The sequence below is a fragment of the Aedes albopictus genome, chromosome 3 (assembly GCF_035046485.1).
Source record: "Aedes albopictus strain Foshan chromosome 3, AalbF5, whole genome shotgun sequence".
NCBI lineage: Eukaryota > Metazoa > Arthropoda > Insecta > Diptera > Culicidae > Aedes > Aedes albopictus.
The window spans coordinates 431,386,466-431,411,483 of NC_085138.1; the positions used below are offsets into that span (position 1 = coordinate 431,386,466).

The 25,018-nt window shown below is 38.6% G+C and overlaps 1 protein-coding gene and 1 long non-coding RNA gene across 3 annotated transcripts in view; both read left to right on the top strand.

Annotated features, from left to right (window-relative positions):
- The window catches only part of LOC134289859 (uncharacterized), a 57,266-nt gene extending 35,519 nt beyond the window's left edge, over positions 1-21,747 (top strand). For both annotated transcript variants that reach the window (XR_009998717.1, XR_009998718.1), the window contains exons 3-4: positions 11,882-12,524; positions 21,685-21,747. This is a non-coding gene — a long non-coding RNA (uncharacterized LOC134289859). The remainder of the gene's footprint in view (positions 1-11,881; positions 12,525-21,684) is intronic.
- Position 21,748: 1 nt separating this feature from the next.
- Positions 21,749-25,018, top strand: part of LOC109621464 (calpain-11-like) — a 259,165-nt gene continuing 255,895 nt past the window's right edge. The window contains exon 1 of the mRNA XM_062856505.1: positions 21,749-22,208. Coding sequence (XP_062712489.1) covers positions 22,154-22,208 — 55 coding nt within the window. The 5' untranslated portion in view covers positions 21,749-22,153. The remainder of the gene's footprint in view (positions 22,209-25,018) is intronic.

The following is a 25,018-nucleotide window of genomic DNA, read 5'->3' on the forward strand; positions in this document are numbered from 1 at the left end:
AAAGTGTATACTAGCAGGTTATTGTTTTCAACAAAATTATAAATAACAAATTACAAATCCACAGGAATTTTATGAAAACTAACAATATGTTAAATGAAAGCTTTGAATTTATATATTGTGGGAGAAATGCAAGAACCGGACGGCCAAAATAACTAGCTTATGCCAAAACTGATTAACTTAGTAGTGTAGATATATCATTTTTATCCTTTCTACACCATAACCATGAATACCAAGTACTTCGGAGCTAATTTAATCGACTGATTAAGAGATATTAGACAAAGTGTATCTCGCTGATTTTCTTACCCATTTGTTAATCGATTCAAGATATTTTGGCAGTTAACAAAAGATACAATATTCCAGAATACGTAAGCTATTTTTTAAACATTCCATACAAGATTCTAGGAAGTGTCTGGCATTTCTGGTAGTCCATGGTCCATGGTCCATGATGCTATTTTGGAAACCAATCCACTAGATGCCAAATCCACAATATTTTCTAGAACTTTTGGTCAATTACACAAAATAATTAAGTTAAATACAAATAATACAACAATAATTTTAATAAGTGTAAGAAGGGTTCTGTTCACCATAGGTGGATTAAATCGGGTTTTTATTGTTATTCTCGTTTTGTCTCTCATCCGCTGCAAATTCATTTATGCCGGAGACTACCACTGCTATAGCTTCAGTAGCTAGCACCATTGGGTTATTATTTTCATATTTCGTGCTTTCACCGTCATCCGGAAATCCTGTAAATTTGTCGGCTTTTGCATTATATGTCAATTCCGGTTTTATGGACATGCCATCAATGCATATAGCCACCGCTTTTTGATTTTTAGGAAAATGTTCTGTTTTAGCAGCCATGCGATTCAAAATTTCTCTGCTTAGTCCTGGATTCATATGCATTGACGATTTCCATCTGTTGATGGTCATCTTGTGTGGCATGGTCAAAATTTGGGATCTCGCAGTGTACCGATAACCTGCAGGGCTGGCAAGGTAAGCTCCCATCGCAAATTTTTTGGACGCTGCGGTATAGCGGCGTCCCTTTGGCTTTCTAGTTCTGTTTTGAAGACTGTTATGCAGTACTGGATCAGCACGGACAACGTTTGCAATCTCAGTGTCTTCCGTTTTTTGCTTCTTAATGCGCGCCAATTCAACTTGAAGCTCATGATTTGCTTTTCTCTTCGCAATTGCTGATTGCTTTCTTCTCTCACTTTTCCGTTTTTCCTTACGAAGTGACAGCTGCAGATCCCTCATATGGTCTTTCATAGTCGATCCTTTCGATTTCTCGTCCATGTAGAGTGATTTATAGTCGACGTTTATGTGGAAGTTGTCATCTTTCGAACTGAGGTCGGTAGATATTGAGATTGGAGATTGTACAGTCAGTTTGTCGGAATCTGAATAAACATAAGCCAAACATAATTACTTTTGACTATTTAAAAAAAAAAAAAAATTATAAATTTACCTTGTGAGAGAAGCTCAAGTTGGCTGGGTTCAACGAGATTTTCGATCGAGGCTGTGTTCGAACTGTGTTCAACTTCGAGACTGTGTTCAGCAGTCTCAAAGCTGATCGATAGATTGACTGATCGAATATTTGAAGGACCCGGATTTGAGCTGCACATTGCTGTTCCGCATTCAGCAGCCTCGGAGTCATCGGCCAGATATTCGACTTCCTCATAAAACTCCCCTGGAGAGTCGGGGCAGGCCAAATATTCGATGTCTGTATATTCCTCATCGTCATCGTTATTCGCAGCAGTCTCTCGGGGGACCTGAGGTCTTCCCAAGTTTATTGTTGGGACTGCATCATCGCGCAATCTGTATTATGGATTATTAATTGGATCGTCATAAGGCTCGTTCCAAAGTTTGTACTCATATTTACCTTCTGAATGATATGGAGTGGTTTTTGAAAAACGATTCTTCGAAATGATCCGAGCAGATTTTCATTCGTTTTACGACTTCTGAGCCTCCATCGGTGTACGCTGCTAAGAGCTGCCACGAGTTGCAACTTTCTACCCATTTGGAGCACCTATTCAAAAAGTATTCCGTTCAATAATGGAGATTCCTATGGAATAGCAACAAATTACCTATCGGGATCCTTCGGAAAGCTGAAAAAGGATCTCCCTTCACTACTTTCTTCGCTGTACGGACAAAAATAAACTTCGCACTTCCGGCCCATGTTTGTTTACAAGTTGTTTACAACGACTGAACACACACATCAAAAGAGAAACGTCAAAGTGGTTGACTGTGGGCGCCTCTACCGGTACACTCGCGCGTGACATAAACTTTGAATTGACCGTTATTCACGTGTTCCACGGCTATCGGAGAAGTGTTACGTCTGTTTGTCTGTGATTAAAGTGAAAAGAAATGAGGTTTGGTAAAAAATATCTGAACATGGTTCTACGATGAAATCAATCAGGCTGATACCGGCTATTCCCGTTGGTTCACTCGCTTCTAAACTGAACACTTTACAATTTGATCTCTGCCAATCTGCACGTCGTTCAAATTAAATATGGCTTGAATGTCATGTTTCTTTAAAATTTCTTCATTTTGCTTTGGTTGACCAAGACATGTGGACATTACACTGTTGAAAATGCTTTGACATCTATGTGCGCAACAGAAACATGTGCTCGATGAAAAAATTGAGATTTGAATTATGAAAAGAAATCCATGTACTTCGGGGAGACTCGAACTCACGACACCCAATTCGCTAGAAGGGCACTTCTATTCCTTCAAGCTACGGAGTCACTTGACCATCTCCGCCGCCAGTAGGCGTAGAACTGAAGTCGATTCCACAGTCCACTTTCAGTATCAATAATGTGGTTAAACCACCGGGAAGCATTAGTGTAAATAGGGGGTGGCAAGGGGGGCCTGGCCCCCTCCAGAATGCTTTATTTCGGTTTGGCATAATGTCATTTAGCTTAATTCGTTTGGCGTAAAGGCGTTTGGCATAAAGTCCTCCTCCTCCTCCTCTTCTTGGCGTAACGTCCTCACTGGGACAAAGCCTGCTTGGCATAAAGTCATTCGGCATAATAGTCGTTTTTCATAATGCTCATTTGGCGTAATTCTGAATGTAAGATGTGAGAATCTGAGTATGGTGACTCTTAATAATTTGCGCACATTCTACTAATTAGGGTCCCAGATTTGACCTTTACTAAGTTTTTCAGGGTCAATAAGTCTATGTACAGTACATGCATATTTAGCATCAAAGCAAAATAATGAATTGCGTGAAGTATATGTATATGATGTGTATTTTAAAACAACATACAAACAAATACATAAAAATGATCAATACTTCTTCACTTATTGTTATGCCAAGCGGCCATTATGCCAAACGACTATTATGCCAAATGGGATTATGCCAAATGACAATTGTGACAAACGACTTTAAAGCAAACGGCATTATTCCAAATGGCATTATGCCAAACGGGATAGACCCCTTCTACGACAATAAACCTACAGGGGGTAGCCAAAATGTTTGGGATAGGCAACTTTTTTTCTCGCACAAAAAAATTCAACATGCTGTAACTTTTCATAGAGTGCATCAAAAAATCTCAAATTTTGACTGTTTGTCAACCTGTTATATGTGCATCATTGGTACAAATTTGGGCTCAATTGAATAGTTTTTCGCGAAGTTAGAACCGTTCGGGTAAAACACTATTTTTTGGACAACTCATTTTTGAGCTGTCATATCTCGGAAACATGTGAACCGAATTGAATGAATTTTTGACCGTTTATCAACAATATATTGATACTTGATACAACGTTATAAAATCTAATATTTTCTCATGGCGAATTAAGTTATACCGGGTTGAAATGTTTACCCTTATAGAGGAAAATGAGTCAAATTTACAATACCACACAAAAATTACTAAATGTATTCTTCCTGTCATCTAAATAGGCTCTAATATATCTGATTAACGATAACTTGAGAACAGAAGTGGAAAATCTTTAGACATCAACACTAAAATTTATGGACATTGACGTAAAAAAAATACATTTTTTTGAGAAGCGTCCGAAAAGTGTCAATCCATGATAACTTTTTTCAACGTTCAAAAAGAATCTATGTTTTAATAGTTTGTGAAGCATTTGTATATTGTTAGTGTACGTTCAAAATTTCATTCAACTCGGTTCACTGGTTTCCGAGATATGACAGCTCAAAAATGAGTTGTCTAAAAACAGTGTTTTACCCGAAAAATTCTAACTTTGCGAAAGATTAATCAATCGAGCCCAAATTTGTACCAATGCACATATAATAGGTTGACAAACAGCAAAATTTGAGATTTTTTGATGCACTGTATGAAAAGTTGTAAAATGTTGAACTTTTTTATGAGAGAAAAAAAAGTTGCCTATTCCAAACATTTTGGCCATCCCCTGTATACAATCAAATTTTCATTACCAAAATAGTTTCGATCATAAAATTGGGGCTTCGGAAGCAGTGGGGAATTGTGTTGAATGGAACGCAGAATCAAACCTGTGTGCATGGACCTGCGCATAATCAAAACAAAACAGCAAAGCCATCTAGCCGAATGGATTGTTTGGCTGATTTACGATCAAAAGAATTAATTGGATATTTTTACATGCTAGCTGCCAGAATGATCATCAGGAATATTTCCTTCTTAAGGCGAAACTGGAAGCATTTCCTCAATTTTTTTTTGGTTTTTGATTTTTTATAAAATAACGAAGCAATATTTTCAAAATCGGTTTTCGTGCACATGTAGAGTATGGATCAAGGTACCTTCTGATTTTTTTGTGGTGGAAAAAGTTTTCCATTGGTGCAGAAACATTTTTTTTTGTGAAATTTTATTCAAAAATGGTTTCTGCGAAAACGAAAAACATTTTCCACCTCGAAAAAAAATCAGGAGATTGATTATAAAAAAACCAAAAACCAAAAAGTGAGGAAATGGATCCAATTTCGCCTTAAATACATAGGCTATTCTTTTAACTTATTTTTTCATTGAATGAGCAAGAACCATGTCACCCATCTACTGACTTACACCATTACAGTTCGACGAAACACAGTTACCAGGACGACCAAGTTAATGGAAACTCCTAGAAAGGCCCTAATGGCGTAAACGTTCCTGAAATGCGCTTAAACCTTTCTGAAAACACTTTCGAAACACCTTAAAATTTTCCTCTTGAAGTTCTTCCTGAAACCGTGCGGTGACTCTTCTGAAACGCTACTCAAACCTTATATCCCAGGTAACCACTAAGCATTTGAATAAGCCGTACAGTTGACCGTAATAAGCATTTCAACTGCTTCCTGCCCTAGAAAAGCAGTTCGAATGCATACCCGAGCAGAGGAAAAAAGTTCAATAATAGCATATTTTGATATGAAGAACAAAAAGTGATATTTGTTTGTTTGAGATAAGAGGTAAAAGTACTGAAAATAATATCTCAATTTTACTCCTGGAACATCATCATCATAGCACATTTAGCTCTTGGTAAGATCTAGCCAATAGCAGTGAGCTATTTGATTGATCTTCAAATATCAAATTTTGCTATTGGTTAGATGGTTCAAGAACAAATTTTTGCTATTATTTTTAGTACTTTTACCTCTTATCTCAAACAAACTAATATCACATTTTGATCGTCAGTACTTGAACTCTGCCCGGGTAGGTGCCTTGAATTAGCATAAGCTGTGCTACTCAAAAGCTTTTGGCCGTTAATTAGCATTTCAACTGCTTGAGGTGTTTTTGCTCGGAAGCATTCAGAATGCCTTTCAACTGCTCTTCAAATGCTAAGAGCAAAGAGTATGGGGGATATGGTATGTGTTTGACAGCTCATGCTGTCTCTCTTTTACAGGGTTTATGCCTCTGTTGACAAGTTAGCACATATGAGCTGCTTATTCATTTTTCCCTTACTCACTTAAAGGCTCAGCAGAAAACATTGCTGCAGCTGGTTTGGTTTGGGAACATGGCCATCATCATTTCTCATTTCGTCGGAAAATACGTACCGAATTGGTGGATGCTTTGGCGGATCATAAGATTATTCGCAAGAGGAAATCATATGCTATAGATCGGAGAGGGAACGAAAGTGCTGTTTACAAAATGGAATATCTATTTGTTTGAAAACAAGTTTTGGGTGTTGGAACTGAAGCTATTTTCAGTTTCAGATCATTCTTTATGTTGGGGATAAAATCAGCGCACGACATGGAAACAGCGGTAGCATATCCTGGAGCGTGGAGCACAAACTTGAGCAGCAAACATGATTAAGTTAATCTCCGGATCGTAAGTTCAAACACCAATAACTGCTAAAACATGCAAAAAAGTACCACCTAACATTAGCTGGAGTGTGCAAGGACGAGGAAGCGAGAACGCTGAGAGAGCGAGAAGCAGACGTAAATCTATTTTTGTATTGTTTTGCTCGATGAGGCGTTACGCTTTTTTGACATTTTGATACGACATTCCTGAAGGTGCTGCACTCAGACAGCCCGTTATTTTGCCAAAACATGCTGTGGGGTAGCACTATAGGCGCATATACGGTCAATTAGCATTAAATGCTTTGTCCTAAGGACTACTATAATGCTGAAGTAATGCTATTTTAAATGCTTACTGGTTACTTGGGATAACATCCTGAACCCCCCTAAAACTTTCCTGAAACACTCTTGAAACTCTTTGAATGATCTGAAATGGGGTCGCCCACTAAAACGCTTCTAGAATTGGCTTCCCGACTAGAAGTTTCTAACAAAAATGTATCATCTTTCTAACTAATCCTGATATTTACTTATTGTGTTATACTTCTGTTAGAAACATTTGGTGTACATAAATATTATAACACAATTAAATCACATTATGTTATAAAATCTTATTATAACTCATTGTAATATACTTAAGTTTCGATTCTTTGGCATTGAGATAGCATTGTTTCAAAGTTGTATCAAATTATGATATAAACTAGTTATTTTGAAGCTTAGATTTATATCACGTTTTGTTATAATTTTGATCTGTTCATAACACTATAAGGCCGTTACAAATATTTATTTCACTTTTTGTCCCACCACTCTTTGACTGGTCGAGGGGGGGGGGATAAAAATAATAAAGCATTTAATTTGAAAAATATTAAAAACTCATCGGATTTGTTAAAGAATTTTGAGCATGACCCGAAATTTTGATAAATATTTTTTTAGCTACTCCCTCAAAATCCAAATTCAGCAAACATTTTTTGAAGGGGGGGGGAGACAAAAAGTCAAAATTAAATTTGTATCAGCCTAAGTTATTTTCTTGATTATACCAGTGGGGGATGAACCAGCCTCGGGCTGAAAATCCCCATAATAAAGAGCCAATAATAATAATTATACCAGAGTACTTTTTGTTACAATTTTAGTTTTTAACATCATCCTGCATCTAGTTTATAACATAATAAATTATTAATAAGATAATCATAACACAATATGTTACAAACTTGATATAATTTTCTAGTCGGGTTGAAACGCACCTGAAGCCACCTGGAAACAACACTAAACTCATAAGTAATATTTCTTCAACTCCCTAGTTTCAAGGCAATCCAGGCGTTTTAATGCATTTCAGGCGGTTTCAACACACTTATTTTAGAGTCACTTGTTCAGCTGTTCTATTTTCGGTAATAGTTCGGATTACCGAAGTTTAGCACAGTTTTACCGAAGTTCGGCTATTTTTTACCGAACGCTCGGTAAATTTTTGGCGAACTTCGGTAATATATTGCTAAACATTCGGTAATCTGAACTTTTACCGAAAATAGAACAGCTGAATACGGTATTTTATTTTAAGTGTGAAAGCATTGTGGAGGAGGATCAGGTGCATTTCCCGGGGGTTAAGGAGTATAATTCTTCGGAGCTTTAGGTCCCTTGAGGGATCACCTAGCCTCATTTTCCAACGTAAAATTTTTAACATTTCCAATTTTTGCAAAATAAGGGATGACGTATTAAGAAGGTTTCAGAGGTGTTATTGATGCACATTCCAACGTCCGTAAGGTCGATGCCGTGAATCTGGAGATTCCTTGCTACGAATGCTGGACAGGTTGGTCGGTCACAGAGCACAGGGTACCGACTTCACGAATACGCGAACAGGAAACGAGCTCTGTTTAATCTTTGATAGTAATCATCTAAGGTTTAATATACGAAACACATATTTATTGTCAAGCGGTGTGCACTAGTAACAATATATTTCACAAACAGTAATGAACAGTCAAGTTTTGGCTAATTTACGTACTAATTGATCATCTACTGGGGCACCTTGTAGGCTTTTATAGTCTGAAAGGCCATACAATTTGGCGGGAAACCTGAGATGTTCCGGAAGTAACATAAAGTGTCATGATCTATGATTTTCCTGTTATGTTCATCCTATTAGAATACTGAACTGATAAGAATTGGATACTATAGATATATCTACTCGAACAGAACTGTGAGCCTAAATTACAGTCGCATTTGGTAAAAACTGGCGTTTAGTCCAACTGGGCCAGTCCAAAAACTACTCAGACTATTATGGGAAAAGAAGAGGTCTTGCTAAGTCTACGAGGAGGAGGGGGTCCTCAATTCCCAAAAATAAGCTACGTAGTTTATGGATTGCGGCCCAGGGGGTTTCAGAAGCGTTTCAATGCATTTCAGAGGTTTCAGCCCAAGTAGCATTTTATTAGTCAAATAGACTAGAAGAGGTTTTTAAAACCAGCATAAAGCCAAATTAAAAGGCATTATGTTTTATGATGGTTCTTGAAACATCTTTAAGACTGATTGGCCATCAAAATGTTACTTGGGAGCAGATTTCAGAGGGAATTTAGAGGGCTTAAAAGACTCTCAGATAAGATCGACGGGAGTTTCAGGGGTGCAGATGCATTTCGAGGTGTTTTAAGACGCATCAAGTGGTGTCAATGCTTTTTAGGGCATTTCAGGACGTTTCCGAGGAGTTTAAGGGGGCTTCAATGGCTCTTAGATGATTTTTACGTTGGTTTCAAAGGCGTAGTTTCCCAGGCGCAGTCCAAGTTTCCCCTCTCATTACTCACCACTGAACACGCCCTAAACTACAATCGCGGCTTTTTTCCAGTATATCATCCTTATCCTTAATTTTAAGTACTCCAACTGAACACAATCAAATTTCATGTAGCTAATGTTACTTTAATGGAAGTACCTACAAAAAATATCTGAATGCATACTACATGACATTCTAGTGTCAATTACACTCCTCTGCGTTTAATTCCACAGACCCCGTCAGATACTTTGCAAATGTTGATTCGTATGCAAATGACGAGATTCGTGCTTTTAAAAATGCGTGTCAAAACATAGTCACAAACACAAACGCCAGCCCATTGCATCTTAAGTTTCAACCATAAATTTAATTCTAAAACTTAGTATACATAAAAGAAAGCAAGTGTTGAGTGAAGACCAAATAATACTCATTAGTCTCCAAATTCTGAACGATTCTAATTCCACCTGGTAACAGAAAGGTGTTCCCGTAAGCGCGGATAATTACCAGTACACCAGCAGTACCGGAGATGGCTTAAAAACACTTTCTTGGTCAAGTAACGGAAATTGGTTTAAATCCGTCAACGCAATGAATCGAAAAAAAAACAAAGCACTGCTGCTGCTGCAGCAATTGGAAACAGACGGAGGGAAAGAAAAGACCATCATCTACAGTCAGAATGGTGGCACGGCCGCCACGCCGGCATGGCCCAATGAAGTGCTAATACCCCGAACCCGATGAATCCAGAGCTAATAAGGAACAGCACCGGCTAATGAACGAACAGAAGAGAGCCTCAGAGGAAACCGAAAGAAACTGCACCAAGTGAAGCGCGAAGAGACACAAAAATTATGTCGCTGTTTCGGAAGCGAAAAAAAAAGAAAAGGTGATGCGATTTTACTACGGCACTATCACGGCTGGTCGGTGGTGCGGTGCCGCTCGGTTGGGCGTCGTCGCCGCTGGCGCTGCGCTGGTGGCGGCATCCAGGAGTTTTCTGGGTCAATGGGTAAGGTGGAAATTAATTAGTGTTTTGATTTTATAATTTCCTATCGCTGGCTGGCTGGCTGGCGGCTATCCGGTACGAGAGGAAGAAGGCTGGAGATTTCGCTGTGCTGAAAGTGCTTGACAATTGGGGGAGGCGTTTTTTATCTAAACTAAATTAAGCCATAAATGTAGAAATTCTGATTCCCGTTAAGTATGGTTCACATAATTTGTTGGATGGGGCGAATGGTTTTGAATTTGACCTAGTCTTTTTTATGGTTGATTTGAAAACTTTCTCCCAGAGCAATTGATCAGAAGTATAGTAGCTTACAATCTCTCATAAATGTTGTTAAAATAAATTGGAAAGCTTCGATTGAAAAATCCGAAGTACTATTCTGTAGTTCTTTTTATCGCTTATGTCTGTCCATATGCTGCCCTTTTCACCTTAAGTTATAACTATTGAAAAATCTTCTTTCATACACTTTCAGAAACAGTAGTGAGCATTGAAAGCATACGGCATGTTTAAGTCGTATCATCACTGTTTCATGTAACCAAGTATTTGTCTTATCCAAATATTTTAGGTTGTGCCATTAAGAAATTTATTAGATGTACCATAATCAATCATTCAACGCGTCCTATTCTCGGCTTCGTTCATATTCTGAGCTATCATTAATATAATCGTCAGCCAGCCTATATCATCACATCTGGGTGCTTTTGATTCGCATCATTGCCACCGGTCCAACAGATGAGCCACAGCCTTGACTAGTGTGCGCACAAAAAGGGTTAATAGAAAATTACGAGCCAACTAGCTTTTTCCTTCTCGCACTATTGCTTCATCAATCAGAGCGATGAAATTTAAACGCCCTTGTGTGCGGTAGCAGAAAGTAACAACATTGTATTTCTATGTGAGATGTGGATCTTTTTAGTGAGAGAATCTTCATGACCACCATCAACTCCGAGGATGGTGATCAATATTGGCTGGAGGCAAACGAGAAAGAAAAAACCGGAGAAAGAACCACGAAACTTGAATAAGAAAACCCGCTCGCTCGATGGATGGACGAATGAAACGGTTACAGGCTTAGATCGGCAATGATGGTTTGTTGCCCAATGTTGCGGCAAAGTGGCTTCACAGTACGGACGGCGGCGCAAACGGTTGTCCCAGCAGGAGGTCGATTGGACATCAGCTGGTGTACAACAAAAGTAACTATAGGCCATGAAATATCCGTGAAATCGAATCGACAAAACCTGACAATGGTAACCGTAATTGCAGACTGAATTATTTTGGATGCCAAACAGCTCAACGACAACGATGGCGTGTGTAATTCATGTTGAATTTCGTATTGAATTATACCAAATTTTATGCATTTTCTGAAACCTAACAAAACATTCAATTAATAATGTGAATTGGAGCGCATTCCAAAATTTTTTTACAAGCAAGTTTGGTCATGTCAGTTGTGATAGAATGTTTTTCACTGACGAGTCAAAAACTACCAAAGATATAATTTGAATTAAGCTCAAAAACTTCAAAAGAAACTCTTGACCCACTCGAACTTTTGCCCCACTTTACTCTTGGCAATCTCTTAGCTTCCGAATTATAAATGGGAAATCTATAAAACATTTTTTCTAGTTCAATTATATGTAAAGTGATGATCTCTCAGGGAAATATTGGAATAATAAGCTTAAGAAAAAATAAAATCTTCTGTCCATTTAGATTGTTTGGAGAGTTTCCAACAGATTTTGCATTCAATCAAAGAAGACGATTAAGTTCGTTGAATGCAGTGACCAACCACTACCTAAGGCCTCAGATGCTCCCCTACTTTCTAGCATGTTTCGTTCCCTGGAACAAACGCACAATTTTACAACTTCCTACGCTATAGTGCCTAACAAAGCAGATGAACCAAATCCGATACCGACCGCCTCCGGTATGTACATTTCACTAATGCATTTCCCTTTACATTTTCCAATCTCTAACTTTCCAGGTTATGCAAGCCGAAGGATGATCATACTTTTTCCCAGCCACCCAACAGCGTGGTAGTGCAGTCGCCCATAACTCGAGGGCTGCTCTAGATAAGGTGCATCGCCCGTCGTAGCTTACCCAAACAACGTCGAAAACAGTCGCCACCATTTAGAGTGGGGTAGCGGCTTCCAGTGTACCGCAGCAGGTCCATAAACGCCTATCCGACAACGTGCAACTAAGTGCCCGCGGCGCGAGTACTCACCGAAGAAAAACAAAACCAGAGCAAAGTGAAGTGAGTGCGCGGTTGTAAAACAAAACTATGTTTGTTCGGTGTCCAGCTGAACATCGTCTGGTGGGGTGCGTAAGTGAAAATAAAGCAATGAAATAGGAGAGTAAACACCACGGGGACCAGGAAACTCTGTGTGCAGAGCTGAGCCTTTCATTCAGTCGTTTGAATCTTGGTTTCGATAAAGGGGGTTGGTTGGTGGTGGTGATTAATGGAATGCCGACCGACTGACCGCGGGCAAGTTCTCACACTAACCACTGCGTCTAGCTTAATAACAGTGCGATGAGGACGACTCCACGACGGGCGGCTGGCGCGGTATCAAGATGAAGCAGTTCACGGTGGACCCGCGTTTCGACTTTCGAGGATAGTGAGTGACAAAGTGAGTATGCGATTCTTAAGGAAAAAGGTTTTTAAAGTGATTGGACTTTGTTGTGGAGAAATTTGATTACCGTGAATGCTGTAACGATTCTTTAAGGAGTCCACGACAATTCGTCTCGGAATTTCTCCTACAATTTCTCAGGAATTCCTTAGAAATTTCTCTAATAATTTTTTTTTCAGTTCAGGTCAAAATTGGGTTGTTTACCGACTGCAGTTGAAATGGCAATAAATCGGCACTGTATGCGCCTTTACGGCAGGTAATTAAATGCTAATATGCCGTATATGCGCCATAAGTGCTATTTTTTTGTCTTTATTAAAGAGATTTTCAGCCCTAGGCTGGTTCATCTTTGACATAAGTGCTAATTAAACACAGGTTTTGGCCCAATATACGGTTGATTTAGTGCTTATATTTCCTTTCCCCCAGATTGTCAAAAATATAAACAAAAATGTTTTCCCCTGTCCATTTTACGGAATCTTTCTTTCCTATTTTTTTTTTGCTCACTCTCCTGTTTCCTGGCCTGGAGGCACGTTTTGAAATGCTGTTGTGTTTTTTTTGCTGATTTTGGCGAAATTGGGATAAGATCTCTCGATCCTCAAATTGACTATGGTGCTGAGCCGTGTTATAGGGTAAGCTATATATGATTAGATAATGTGCGTAGAATTTTTGATCTATATATTTAAGTTGCTTCGTTATGTTATAGGGTAGTGGAGGTATTTTGGACCGGGCAGGTATTTTGGCCCACCTAGGGAGTTTTATGATATTTATCACATAATCTCTACTAAATCTTGGGAAATTTTCACGAAAACTATTCGACTATGTGATGACCATCATTTTGGATGTCAGTTAAATATGCTGCTCAGTATCAAAAATAGAGAAATTTTTTTTTTTTTTTGTCTGTATTAACGAGATTTTTAGCCCTAGGCTAGTTCATCTCGGGACCCACGCTTTACTTCCCTTCCGAAGGAAGAACTCACATTTTGTGAGTTTGTCGGGAGTGGGATTCGATCCCAGGTCCTCGGCGTGATAGTCAAGTGTTCTAACCATCACACCAGGTCCGCTCCACATAGAGAAAATGTTTCCACTTCCAATGAAACGCACGGAAATGCACCAAAAACAAAAAAGGTGACAAATTTGTAGTCAGCCTCGAAGAGGTATTGAATTTTACAAAGAAATATTTATTTCATGTGAATGTAGTTATGGCCTTGTAAGAACTCAAAACAAACTGTTCTTAAGCTCGGTGGAGCGATAACATTTACATAATGGTGGTTTGAGGTATGGCCAAAATATGTTCAGCATAATCAGATGTGGACCTATTTTGGACCACCTGTCAGATCCATCTCTCCAGTTCCTTCTAAAGGGAGAAAACATTCATGCCAATGTAATGTACTCTAAAAACAGATGAATAGAATAAGTTGGGACCTCCCGTGATCTGGGTTGTAATACGTTTATTTTAAAATGAGATTGTTATGGGTTCGATTCGTTCTATCAACTTTTCACCAAGTTAAAAGTTTCAGGTATTCAGTCATCCAGTTTAGAACAGTTATCATTCTCGTGATGACTGAGACAATGTGTTATGTAATGCATGTTTGACAAATTACGTACCATTGAAATTACTTTATTCTTGATGGCCTTCCCACTCATTACAATATAAGTGGAATGCCCTTATATTTAACAAAATCACTACTGCCTTTGAAGCGTTACGTAACAACTATTGGTAACTATTGGTTAATGAATTCACGTTTTGCGTAACATTTTTTTATGAAACATCATACTACACTATTTTTTTTAACGTTACGTAATTTTTAAACATTCCCTGCCTCAATAAGCGAAAAAAAAGTTGTAAACGTGAGTATTACTATGTAAACGTGTAAAAAAAAGTTGTTAACGTGAGTTTTAACTATGTGTAAAGTTTTGCTGAGGTGCCTTCATTTCAACATACAATTAAAATTTAATGAGGTGGGCCAAAATATGTTCACTTGGTGGTCCAAAATAGGAGCCCGAGATTCTTCATTAGTTTTGATATTCATTGTATTTACTACTACAATTTTGAGTTCTGGTTGGCCTTTTTCGACAGAATACATGTTGATCTAAGTAATGACTACTAAAATTATCCTTCTTTTTTCACTGAATTGTTCATCCACTTCCTACAGGGGTCCAAAATACCTCCCTTACCCTAGGATGGGCATGTGCTAATAATTAAATCGAGCATAGGAGACTAACCATGGAGTTTATTTGCCAAAACATGTTTTTCCATTGATTTTTTTCGCTGCTAACTCAAGACCAACAATTGAAAAGGCCACATGAACATTGTGTTAACAAACACGTTTCTGTCGACTTGGGGCCTTCTGAACTCAATACATCACATATAGACAACATTAAAAGAAAATGTGAAATATAACACAATCGAAGAAAAAAAAAGACACTGGGACATAGAATAAAAACATTAAGTGTCATGAATTTGTTCAGAAATTCGTAATGCAATTCTAACGGGAACTTCTCCCATAGTTTCTACATAATATATTTCTTTGATTTTTTTTTTCGGGAATTCATTCTCTGGATTTGTTTTTCTTGCTTCTTCTTTTGGAAATTCTTCAGAAATTCCACCAAAAAAATCATTTAACAAATTTCTCCGACTACCTCCAGGATTTCGTTCAGCAAGTTATGTAGGAATTCATCCGAAATTTTGTTGAGGAGTTATTCCGATAATTCCCTTTTGAATTCTTATCACAATTGAGGGGCCAGATGCAAAGGGATGTAAGTGATCTTTTAGTCGAAGCATACCAAAAAGTTCTTCAGACCTCAAACTTTTCAAGATTATTTTTATTTTGTTTGAAAAATTAAAAAAAATTAAAGAAAATTGGATTGAATTTGAAATTTTATACATTTTATATGGGATGAAAAGTTTGAATTCATTTTCTCGAAAGTGGTTTTTTTCCTCGTTCACACCTCTTTGCTTCTAACCCCTGAAATTGCTATAGAAATTCTTCCGACATTATTTTTGCATTTTTTTTTTGAAAATTTCTTCAATCAATTCAAATTTTGGCGATTGTTTGAGGTACTTTTGGCAGTCATTCAGGCAATTAATAAAGCCTTCGTTGATTCCTTTAGGAACTCCTTAGACAATTTCTTAAAAAAATACTAAAAATTACTAAATTTCTAAAGAATTTCTCCGACAATTACTTTGGGAAGTCATATTTAGGAATTTCTCTGTAGCTTTTGTTTGAGCTCCCCGGATTTGTTTTTCGAAGTTTTTTTTTGTCAATTTGTTATGGGTTTACTATGAAATTCTTTTTAAAAAAATATTTGTTATTTTTTGCAGAATTTATTCGAAAATACCGTTTTTTCTGGAAATTTAGGAATTCTAACTGTTGGATCTCGCTCCAACGTCGTCGGCCGGCGTCATCGTAGGCTGCTTCATACGCACAAGCGCAGTGAGCAGAAGAGCCCATTCAACAGTCGGCTCATTGTCCCGCGGCAGCCTGATATTGCGTCGGGCTCCATGCAGGCAGCAGAGCAGCGCACGGCTGCTACCTATTCACTATTATTTCTATTTTGTATCCGTACTAGCAGTCGCCTATAAAAGGCGACTGCGCAACCTATATCTGTAGTGTGTATCGTCATATCACCACTGAGTAGGAGCACTGCCTCTCAGTGGTGGGAATAAATAGTCAAAATCCAGTACGTGTGTAATTACTTCTTCGCCGCCCGGAATCAAATTAAAAGTACACAACGTGGGGCAAGACGTCCTGGCCGAAACATTGGTGCCGTGACCAGGATGGCATCTGGAGAAGATCACCGGACGTCGGAAGAAGCAAACCGCTGGACTCTGTGAATCGTCGTCGTCAACCCAACAGTGAGCACACCACCCGAGACATGTGCGTCTATCCGTTAGGACCGTTGCGTCCACCGTCAGACCCGTGCGTTATTCCGTTTGGATCCCTACATCCCCGTCGGACCCCTGCGTCCATCGTCGGACCCGTGAAGCAAGGCCGAAGCGTCGACTTGCCGAACATAGCGTCCACCCGCCGGACCCCTGCGTCCATTCCCTGGCCGCAGCGCCACATTTCGGACCGAAGCGTCATCCCATCGGGCCGCAGCGCCATTTCGTCGGACTCCAGCGTTGAAGCGCAGTAGACGCTGGAAAAAGGAATTCTGGCCTGCCACTCCGAGCAGTCAGGCCGAGCTAGCGAATAGCAAGAATCTCCCGTCCATCATCACCGTTTCGTAAGTGCCAGCTAGTACCCCGGATTTCCGATCCAGCACTGGGCGTAGTCGGATCAAGTTGAGCCATAACAGGAAACTCCGGTCGGCGTCACTAGAGCACAGGACAAACATCTTCCATCAATCAAGCCAATTCATCATCGTATCGGGGATCCAAACACCATCCAACTCAATCGCAGTAAAGAGTAAAATCAAGCCATCCATCCAGACGACGACGACGACGACGATCAACCTCTGCACATCCATCCAACCGAATATCGTGTGTGCCTTTCCTGCCTGCACGCAAGCACATCAACGCAACTGAAGCCAGCCCGATCGTACCTGCAACAACGAGCGCGTACCGATCGTACAGCACCAGCCGACTCCGAGCAATGCTAATATAAAAACATTCGTTTTGGGCGGGAGTATGTTGGATCTCGCTCCAACGTCGTCGGCCGGCGTCATCGTAGGCTGCTTCATACGCACAAGCGCAGTGAGCAGAAGAGCCCATTCAACAGTCGGCTCATTGTCCCGCGGCAGCCTGATATTGCGTCGGGCTCCATGCAGGCAGCAGAGCAGCGCACGGCTGCTACCTATTCACTATTATTTCTATTTTGTATCCGTACTAGCAGTCGCCTATAAAAGGCGACTGCGCAACCTATATCTGTAGTGTGTATCGTCATATCACCACTGAGTAGGAGCACTGCCTCTCAGTGGTGGGAATAAATAGTCAAAATCCAGTACGTGTGTAATTACTTCTTCGCCGCCCGGAATCAAATTAAAAGTACACAACGTGGGGCAAGACGTCCTGGCCGAAACACTAACAATTTTCTTTGAAATTTCTTCTGCATATCTCCGAAAACTCCTCCGAGGAATGATCACAAGGAGAGGGCTGCTCTAAAAAAGTTTGACAGTACGTACATTTGACAGTGGAGGAGTGGGTCTAGAAAACCAAAATAAAGCTTGGCCCTACATTTGAATCTTCCGAAACAAACTCCTTCATATTTTTCTGAATTTTCAAGAGTCCATCTGGAAATTACATTTGTGATGCTTCCGACGGTTTCTTCTGTAACTTATGTGGTAATAACTCAAGAATTTCCCAAAAGAATTTACAAAGGGAACGTTCATAAATTACGTCACGCAAAAATTGGTCCCCCCGTATGTCACACTTTTAGTATGAGACCTCTGATTTTTTTTTTGTATGGATCGTCATACCCTGCTGAAACCCCTCTCCTCCTCTATACATGACATAATTTATGGTCGTTCCCAAATGCATTCCTTAAGAAATTGCCGGAGTAATTCCTGAAAAAAAAAAAAACAGAAGCAGAATATAGGATCAAATTGTCAGAGGCACTCTTGGGAAAAAAGTCAAGGAAATTTTTCAAGTAATTCCAGGTAGAATAACTGTAGATCTTGCCTGCGAAACTTGTAAAGAAACTGTCATTTTTTCAAGAACTTTATCTGGCAACTTCTTTGAAAATTCCTCTGGCAATATATTCAGATAGGTACTTCTCAAGAAGTTGCTTAAGGACCTCAATCGTTTTTTTTTTGAGAAACTCATTTGAATTTTCTCCAGTTTTTTTTAAATTCACCCCATTAATTTCGTTACTAACTTCTCGGGTAAAATTTTTAAAGAAATGGCCAATTTCCAAATTCCTAAAAAACTCTGACTTCGTTAGAAGAATTCCTGAAAACAAGTTCAAGGAGATTTTTAATACAAATTGCAAGAGAAAAATCTGAAATAAATAAACACGAGAATTGTACAAGAAACTGCTGGAAGAAATCCTGAAGGAAAACGCAAAAGTAAGTCCGTTGGATAAACCCGTCTTAAAATATCCTAGGAGAAATACCTGAAAAATTGCTGGAGAATTTCAAAATTTAGTACATGAAAAATTCCTAGAACGTTGCCGGAAACATATCCCAATGCGCAGAGGAATCCTACAGGAATTTCCGGACGATTTCCTGAAAAAAATAGAAAACTTTCAACAGAAATTTCTAAAAAAAATCTCTGATCAACCAAAATCAAAAAAATAGTATAAAAATAGCATAACCAAAATAAAAAAATAGTATAAAGAATTTTCAGGAATATGCTAAATAAATTTCCAGAGAAGTTCTTAAAAAAGTACAACAAAATATGCATTCCCGGAGACATTCTTCCGGGAAATCCTGTAGGGGTTTTTTTTTAATTTCAGAGTATATATGATTTCCTCTGGTATTTGTCAGGAAGTCTCTGGTTATATATTTAGAAATACTAAAGAATTTTTAATTTTTTAAAGGAATTCATCCGAAAATGTGCTTGGATTTACCCCATCAATTTAATTAGACTTTCCACGGTAATTTAATTAGCAGACTCGTTCGGAATTTGTTTGGGGAAAATCTTGTAGGAATTATTCAGACTTAACCTGTAGAAAATAATCCGGAGTCTGAAAGGAATTATCGCCCAATTTTTTAACGGCAATTTTCTAAGACATTTTTTGACATTTTTTTCAGAACATCTTTATGGGAATTCTTAATAGAATTGCTAAAAAACTGATTTGCTCCAGAAGGAATTTTCAAATGAATAGAAGCGAAGGGATACCGTAAAAAAACTGCAGAAGGAATAATTACTAATCGAATTATCGGAGGACATCGTGAAAAAAATTATGGAGAGTTGTTAAAAAACTAAGAAATCATTTAAGAAATTTCCAGAAGAATTTCCTGAGAAATTCATATTAACTTTTATATTACTGTCGAAGGAGTTCCTAAAATAGTTGTCCGAGATATTTTTTACAAAACTGTTAGAAGAGATTCTGAATAAAGTGACAGAGAATTGACAGAGAAATCCCTGAAATATATCGAAAAAGGAAAGAATAATCAAAATACAATATGATAAATTACTAAATGAATCGTCAAAAGGATTTCTTGAAGATTTGCCAGAATAAGTTCTTCAAACTCAGCTGGTAGAATGCTTTATAAGGCCCAGAAAAGTTGACAACGCACACTTTTATTATTACTTTGAGATTTTAAGGTGGCAATATAGTTGTCATTGCCCGTTTAGGCCACCAGCGTACTTTTCTACTCCTGACTTCGACAAAAAGCGGGAAAAGAGATTTTAGAGTGGATTAGGGCTCAACTAATAATAAAAAACTGCGTGGTTCAGCTCATGCCAACCCATAATTTGATTACTTCTTAAAATATTTACCAAATCGACAGTTTTACATTAAGTTTGCGCTAAATTCCTTCGCGCGGTCAAATTTAGCCATTATGAGACTATAAACAGCCCATAAATTGTTGTTTAAGCTTTGTTTAGTACCGGAAAAATACCAGGCGTTGTTGGTAATCTCAATTTTGCGTAAACCAAAAAAGAAGTTCGAAATAAATTAATATAGAACAGAATAAAATGAGAACAGTAGGTGGAAATATAGTTGCGACTGTCTTATAAAGGGTTGAGGATATACCGAAGAAATCATCTGAGGAACTTCTGAATGAATTGCATGAGGATTATAAAAAGGAAGTTACGAAAGAATTTGGGAAATTTTTGATGGAATTGCAACAACATTTTTCGGCGATATTACTTAAAGTATTGCCGGAAATGTTTATTAGTATTTTGTCAAAGTATTTTTTGAAGAGTTTCTTATTAATTATTCCAGGAATCTTCGAATAGTTTTTTCAGGCTTTTCTCAGGCATTTCGAAATAAATTGCCTGAGAAAAGCCTGAAAAAACTATTCGAAGATTCCTGGAGTAATTGATAAGAAACTCTTCAAAAAATCTGGTGCAATTGCAAAAAAAAAAACATTCCCAAGGAATTGCTGTGTAATTTGTGTGGATTTAATGAGAAAATTTCAAGAGGTGTTTCTTTAAAAAAATGTGAAAAAATACCTAAAGAAATCTCTTGAGGAACTCCTGCGTAAAATTCCAAGAAATTCCAATGCATATTTTCCACGGATTTTCTGAAGGAATTTCTTCAGGTGTATACCAATTAATACGGCACCAATAAAGTTTCAAAAATACCTTTTGGAAAAAGCTCAAAAAAAAAATGCCGGGGAATTTCTGAAAAAGGTCGGAAATTTTTTTTATAAATTTCCAGAGTAATTCTTGAAAGACTTCTTGGAGGGATTTCCGAAAAAATGGGAGGGGAATTTCTTAAGAATTCATCCAAAGAAGTGTAGCAGGTATTTTCGGAAGAGTTCCCGGAGAAGTTGACGGAAAGAATTTTAAAGACAAATTTCAAGGGAGTTCCTGAAATAACTGTCGTACAATTTCTAATAGATAAAAATGTTATGCTTCTGAAAGAATATACAGAAATAACTAGAGGAATTGCCGGAAGAAATCATAAAAATGCCATGGGCAATCTTCAAGAAGTTGCAGACAGAATTTCTAAAATAAAAAAAATTGAAGAAAGTACCCAATGAATTCTTGGAGACACTGCCTGAGGAACTCCGGAACCAATAGCTGAATGGAACTTTAAAAAGATTGTTGAAGGAATTCTTTTCAATTTTCAATTTTCAATTTAAAAAACTTCTCAAGAGGTTGGTATAGCAATATCGGAGGAAATTGTCGTAAAAATAATTAGAGAAATTGACATAAAATGATTGCCGAATTCATTCAAAAGAAATTAAGAATAAAATAAAATTAATTTAAACTAATAAAAAAATGATCATCAAATTTGAGAAAGATTGAACACCTGATCTGTCATTGATTAGCCCTGACAAGAACCAGTTTGGTGTTCACCGACGAAGGATTCCTCAAGATGTCTCACTCTATTAAACAAGACACGTCGTTGAACCTTGTATGCCGAGTTTGGATGATTTAATATCTCTCTGATTAGCACACTCAAGTATATGCTGTATCTTGTAGAGTTGTAAGTTCTAGATATTAGTTCTTGCTTCTATTTTTTTCGTCTTTTGATGTTACTTAGAATTGTAAAATGATGTATTAAAAGTGGTCTAATTTCTTTTTATTCTATGGTCTCTTCAACAGGTCTCCGGATCTCGGTTGTTTGGAAAGGAAGAAAGCTAAACGCGAAGCGGTTCAATACCTGCCCTAGAGCTAGAGCAATCCGAAAAACCATCTCCGCGTAGTGAACAGAGAAGTGATCGCGTCGTCGCGTGTGTGCCCTATCCGGCGAAGAAAAATCATCGGTGGTGCGTGAGAGTGTTGGTTTCCGCCGCGGCGGCGGTCAATGAGCGTGCTCGTGCGAGGGAACTGGGCTGGAAAGCGTGCCGTACACAAAAAAAAGCATCATCAAATCGAACACCAAGTGAAGAAGAAACAAGGGTGGTTGCGATTTCTCTGCAGGGCTACGCGAACAACCGAAAGCTTGCGCACATCGTTCACAAGTTGGGAGAAGAAGCTGTAAGTGCGCTGAACCGCGGCGCGGTGTTGTCGTCTGGAGAGGAAGTGTACGCGTCGAGTGTGGATAAATCGTTTCTAAATAAATGAGATAAAAATGCCTGCCGGGTACCGAGCGAATGGGATTATACATCCCTCTAATGGCCATATAAGTGAGTATCAAATGCTTCATATGTTTCATCTGGATTTTTCGTTGGGGTTAAGCTGGGATTTTATGTGGACTTAACAACCAACATCAGTTTTTGTGGTTTGACGAGAGATTTGGTGGAGGGAAACATAAACTAACAATATAATGAATTTAGGATTTAGAGAAGTGTAAATTTGAAGAACTTAACGAACACTTAAAATATATAAACTCTGGGAATTAGCGAATTACAACTATTGATCACAAATTTAAAGATGAATGCAAAAAAAAAACAGCTAGAGTGAAACTTGTGGTGCGGATCTGGTGTAATGGATAAAGCACGTGACTATCACGCCGTAACCTACGATCGAATCCCACTCTCGACAAACTCGCAAAACGTGAGTTCTTCCTTCGGAAGGGAAGTAAAGCGTGGGTCCCGCGATGAACTAGCCAAGGGCTTAAAATCTCGTTAACACAGGTAAAAAAAATCTAGAGTGCAACTGACATTATTTAGAATAAATTTGTTTCTGAACCTTGTACCGATCCGTGACAAATGCAGTAATATGTATTGAAAGAATTAGATACTGTTATATTAATACAAATCTAAATGAGGAACGAGCTCATGTAAGTTGATCCATTCTAGCATTCCCAAAAAAAAATGGAAAATGATTCAAACTACTGACTTGAATCTCTTCCACACACTCTCTTTCAATTGATATTATAGATACTTTAAAACGCATTAGGTTGCATGAAGAGACGAAAATCTGCATACTTTCAAAGTTCTACCAGAAGATACAAAGCCTAACACAGTTCAAGATTCTGCAAGAATTATTGAAATGACAAGCGTATTCGCCAGATGCTGAGTGTTTCAATGAACATCGAATTAACTCTTTTCCCAGATCTTTCGTATTTCACGCGTGACAAAAATTCCTAATGGCAAGATTCGGCTTCCCAAATAAGCTCCGATCTACCGCGCCAAACTGGATATGCGTGATGCGATCGTCGTTCCGTCACTAGGCGCGAGGCGGCTCCTCACAAGACAGAAAAGCCAAAAAATATACGATTGTTTACCCCGGCTGAATTCGAAACTAGTCAGCCAAATGGTGGATTGGATATCATCAGCGGGTCGATTGCGTAAATTCCAAAGGTGCGAGTGGACAGATGTCACGATTTGTATATTTCGACGGGCGTTGTTGTGTCGCCGATTTGGCAAGGTATTGTGGTGGCGTGTAAGGGTCGGATACAAACAATTTGATTGATTATTTTGGTGCTGAGGATGGACAAAGCTGATTGCTGCGTGCCAAATCGCCCGCGGATGTATCATTTATCATACTTGGTATGTGAATGATAACGGTCATTAGTGCGGCAATTATGTTGTTTTGGAATTTTAGATGTTTTTTTTTTTGGCGTATGGGATTGGAAAGCTGTGGGTCATCCCAACATGTGTAGATATCTCAATGTGTATTTCAAATTAATGTATTGTCGGAGCTTATCTAAATCTGCGTAGTTTACAGGCGTAGACATCTATTACTTACGAGCTAAATCCATGAATTCCTGCAAACCGACAGTCTGTTCCCATAACCTCACACTGTATTGCCCCGTACAGAAGTGCCAGAGGCCAAGCCCTTTTAGGATATACAAGGGGATCTAAACCAAACGAAACGGCCAAGAAGCCACACCAATCGCGCAACGAGCGTATAATAACAATCTCAATTTCAAAATATTTACGATAATAGTCACTCAAACGCGATAAAAGCATCATTAACTTAAGCTCCATACCGCACCGCACCGCTTCAACATATGGGGAGCTGGCGCAAAGACGCGTGTGCCTCTCGCTGTGCCCCGCGGTGGGGTGGGAAGCTGAGCCACGGAACCAGACCCCGCCGCGGCGAAGGAGAACGCAACGAAACGAAGTGTTCGGATCGGGAATGGAGAAGTCTGGTCGGCACTCCTGCCTGATCTTCCCCAATCTGTTGTTTGGCTTTGTGGTGCGTTTGCGCGTTTGGCTGACCCGAACAAACGATGGCGATTGAACCTCGGCGGTGAGTGGCGTAGAAGGAATTGGCTGCTATCATCGACGAGCACACGTTCAAACGTTGCGTTGGTTGCTGACCACTACTTTGGGGCCAAGCCCATTCATAGGGAACAATCGCAGCAGTACAAACACTATAAACAGCCAATCAATAGCTAAGAAATAAACTTTAATTTGGTAGGTAGGGTGTAGTGGGGCAAAATGAATATGACTGGAGTTCGAGAACGTTTGACAATTCAAATAATTTTTCATAAAACATCTATGGTGGTCTATTTTTTCTGTTTTCTATCGAACAGACATTAACCGGGGCTTTGCTTTTAGACACAGGTAAACATGAAGAATGAGACAACAAAAGTTTGAGCATAATGCTCAAACATTTGTTGTCTCATTCTTCATGTTTTATGAAAAATTATTTGAATTGTCAAACGTTCTCGAACTCCAGTCATATTCATTTTCATATTATTAATGGAAATTAAGAGCCGATGTGGATTTGTTTTTGTTACCGTACAAATTGATACGAAGGTTTTCAGCATTTAATGAATTTTTTTTCACAGATAGGGTTTACATATATATGAACAAAAACTAAATTGAAAAAAATCAGGGTCGCCTAATTTTCCGAAAAACTCCAGTGGGAAAAAAAAAATTCCACAGACACCACCTACTTTGAAAAATCACCTACTTCGAAAAAGCATCGTAGCCACATTTTTTTTTGTGAAATCATAAGCACTTTTCTTTTTATTTTTTATTTTTTTCTGATTGCTAAAAAAATTTGCTTACGATTTCACAAAAAAGTGTCGAAAAACTTC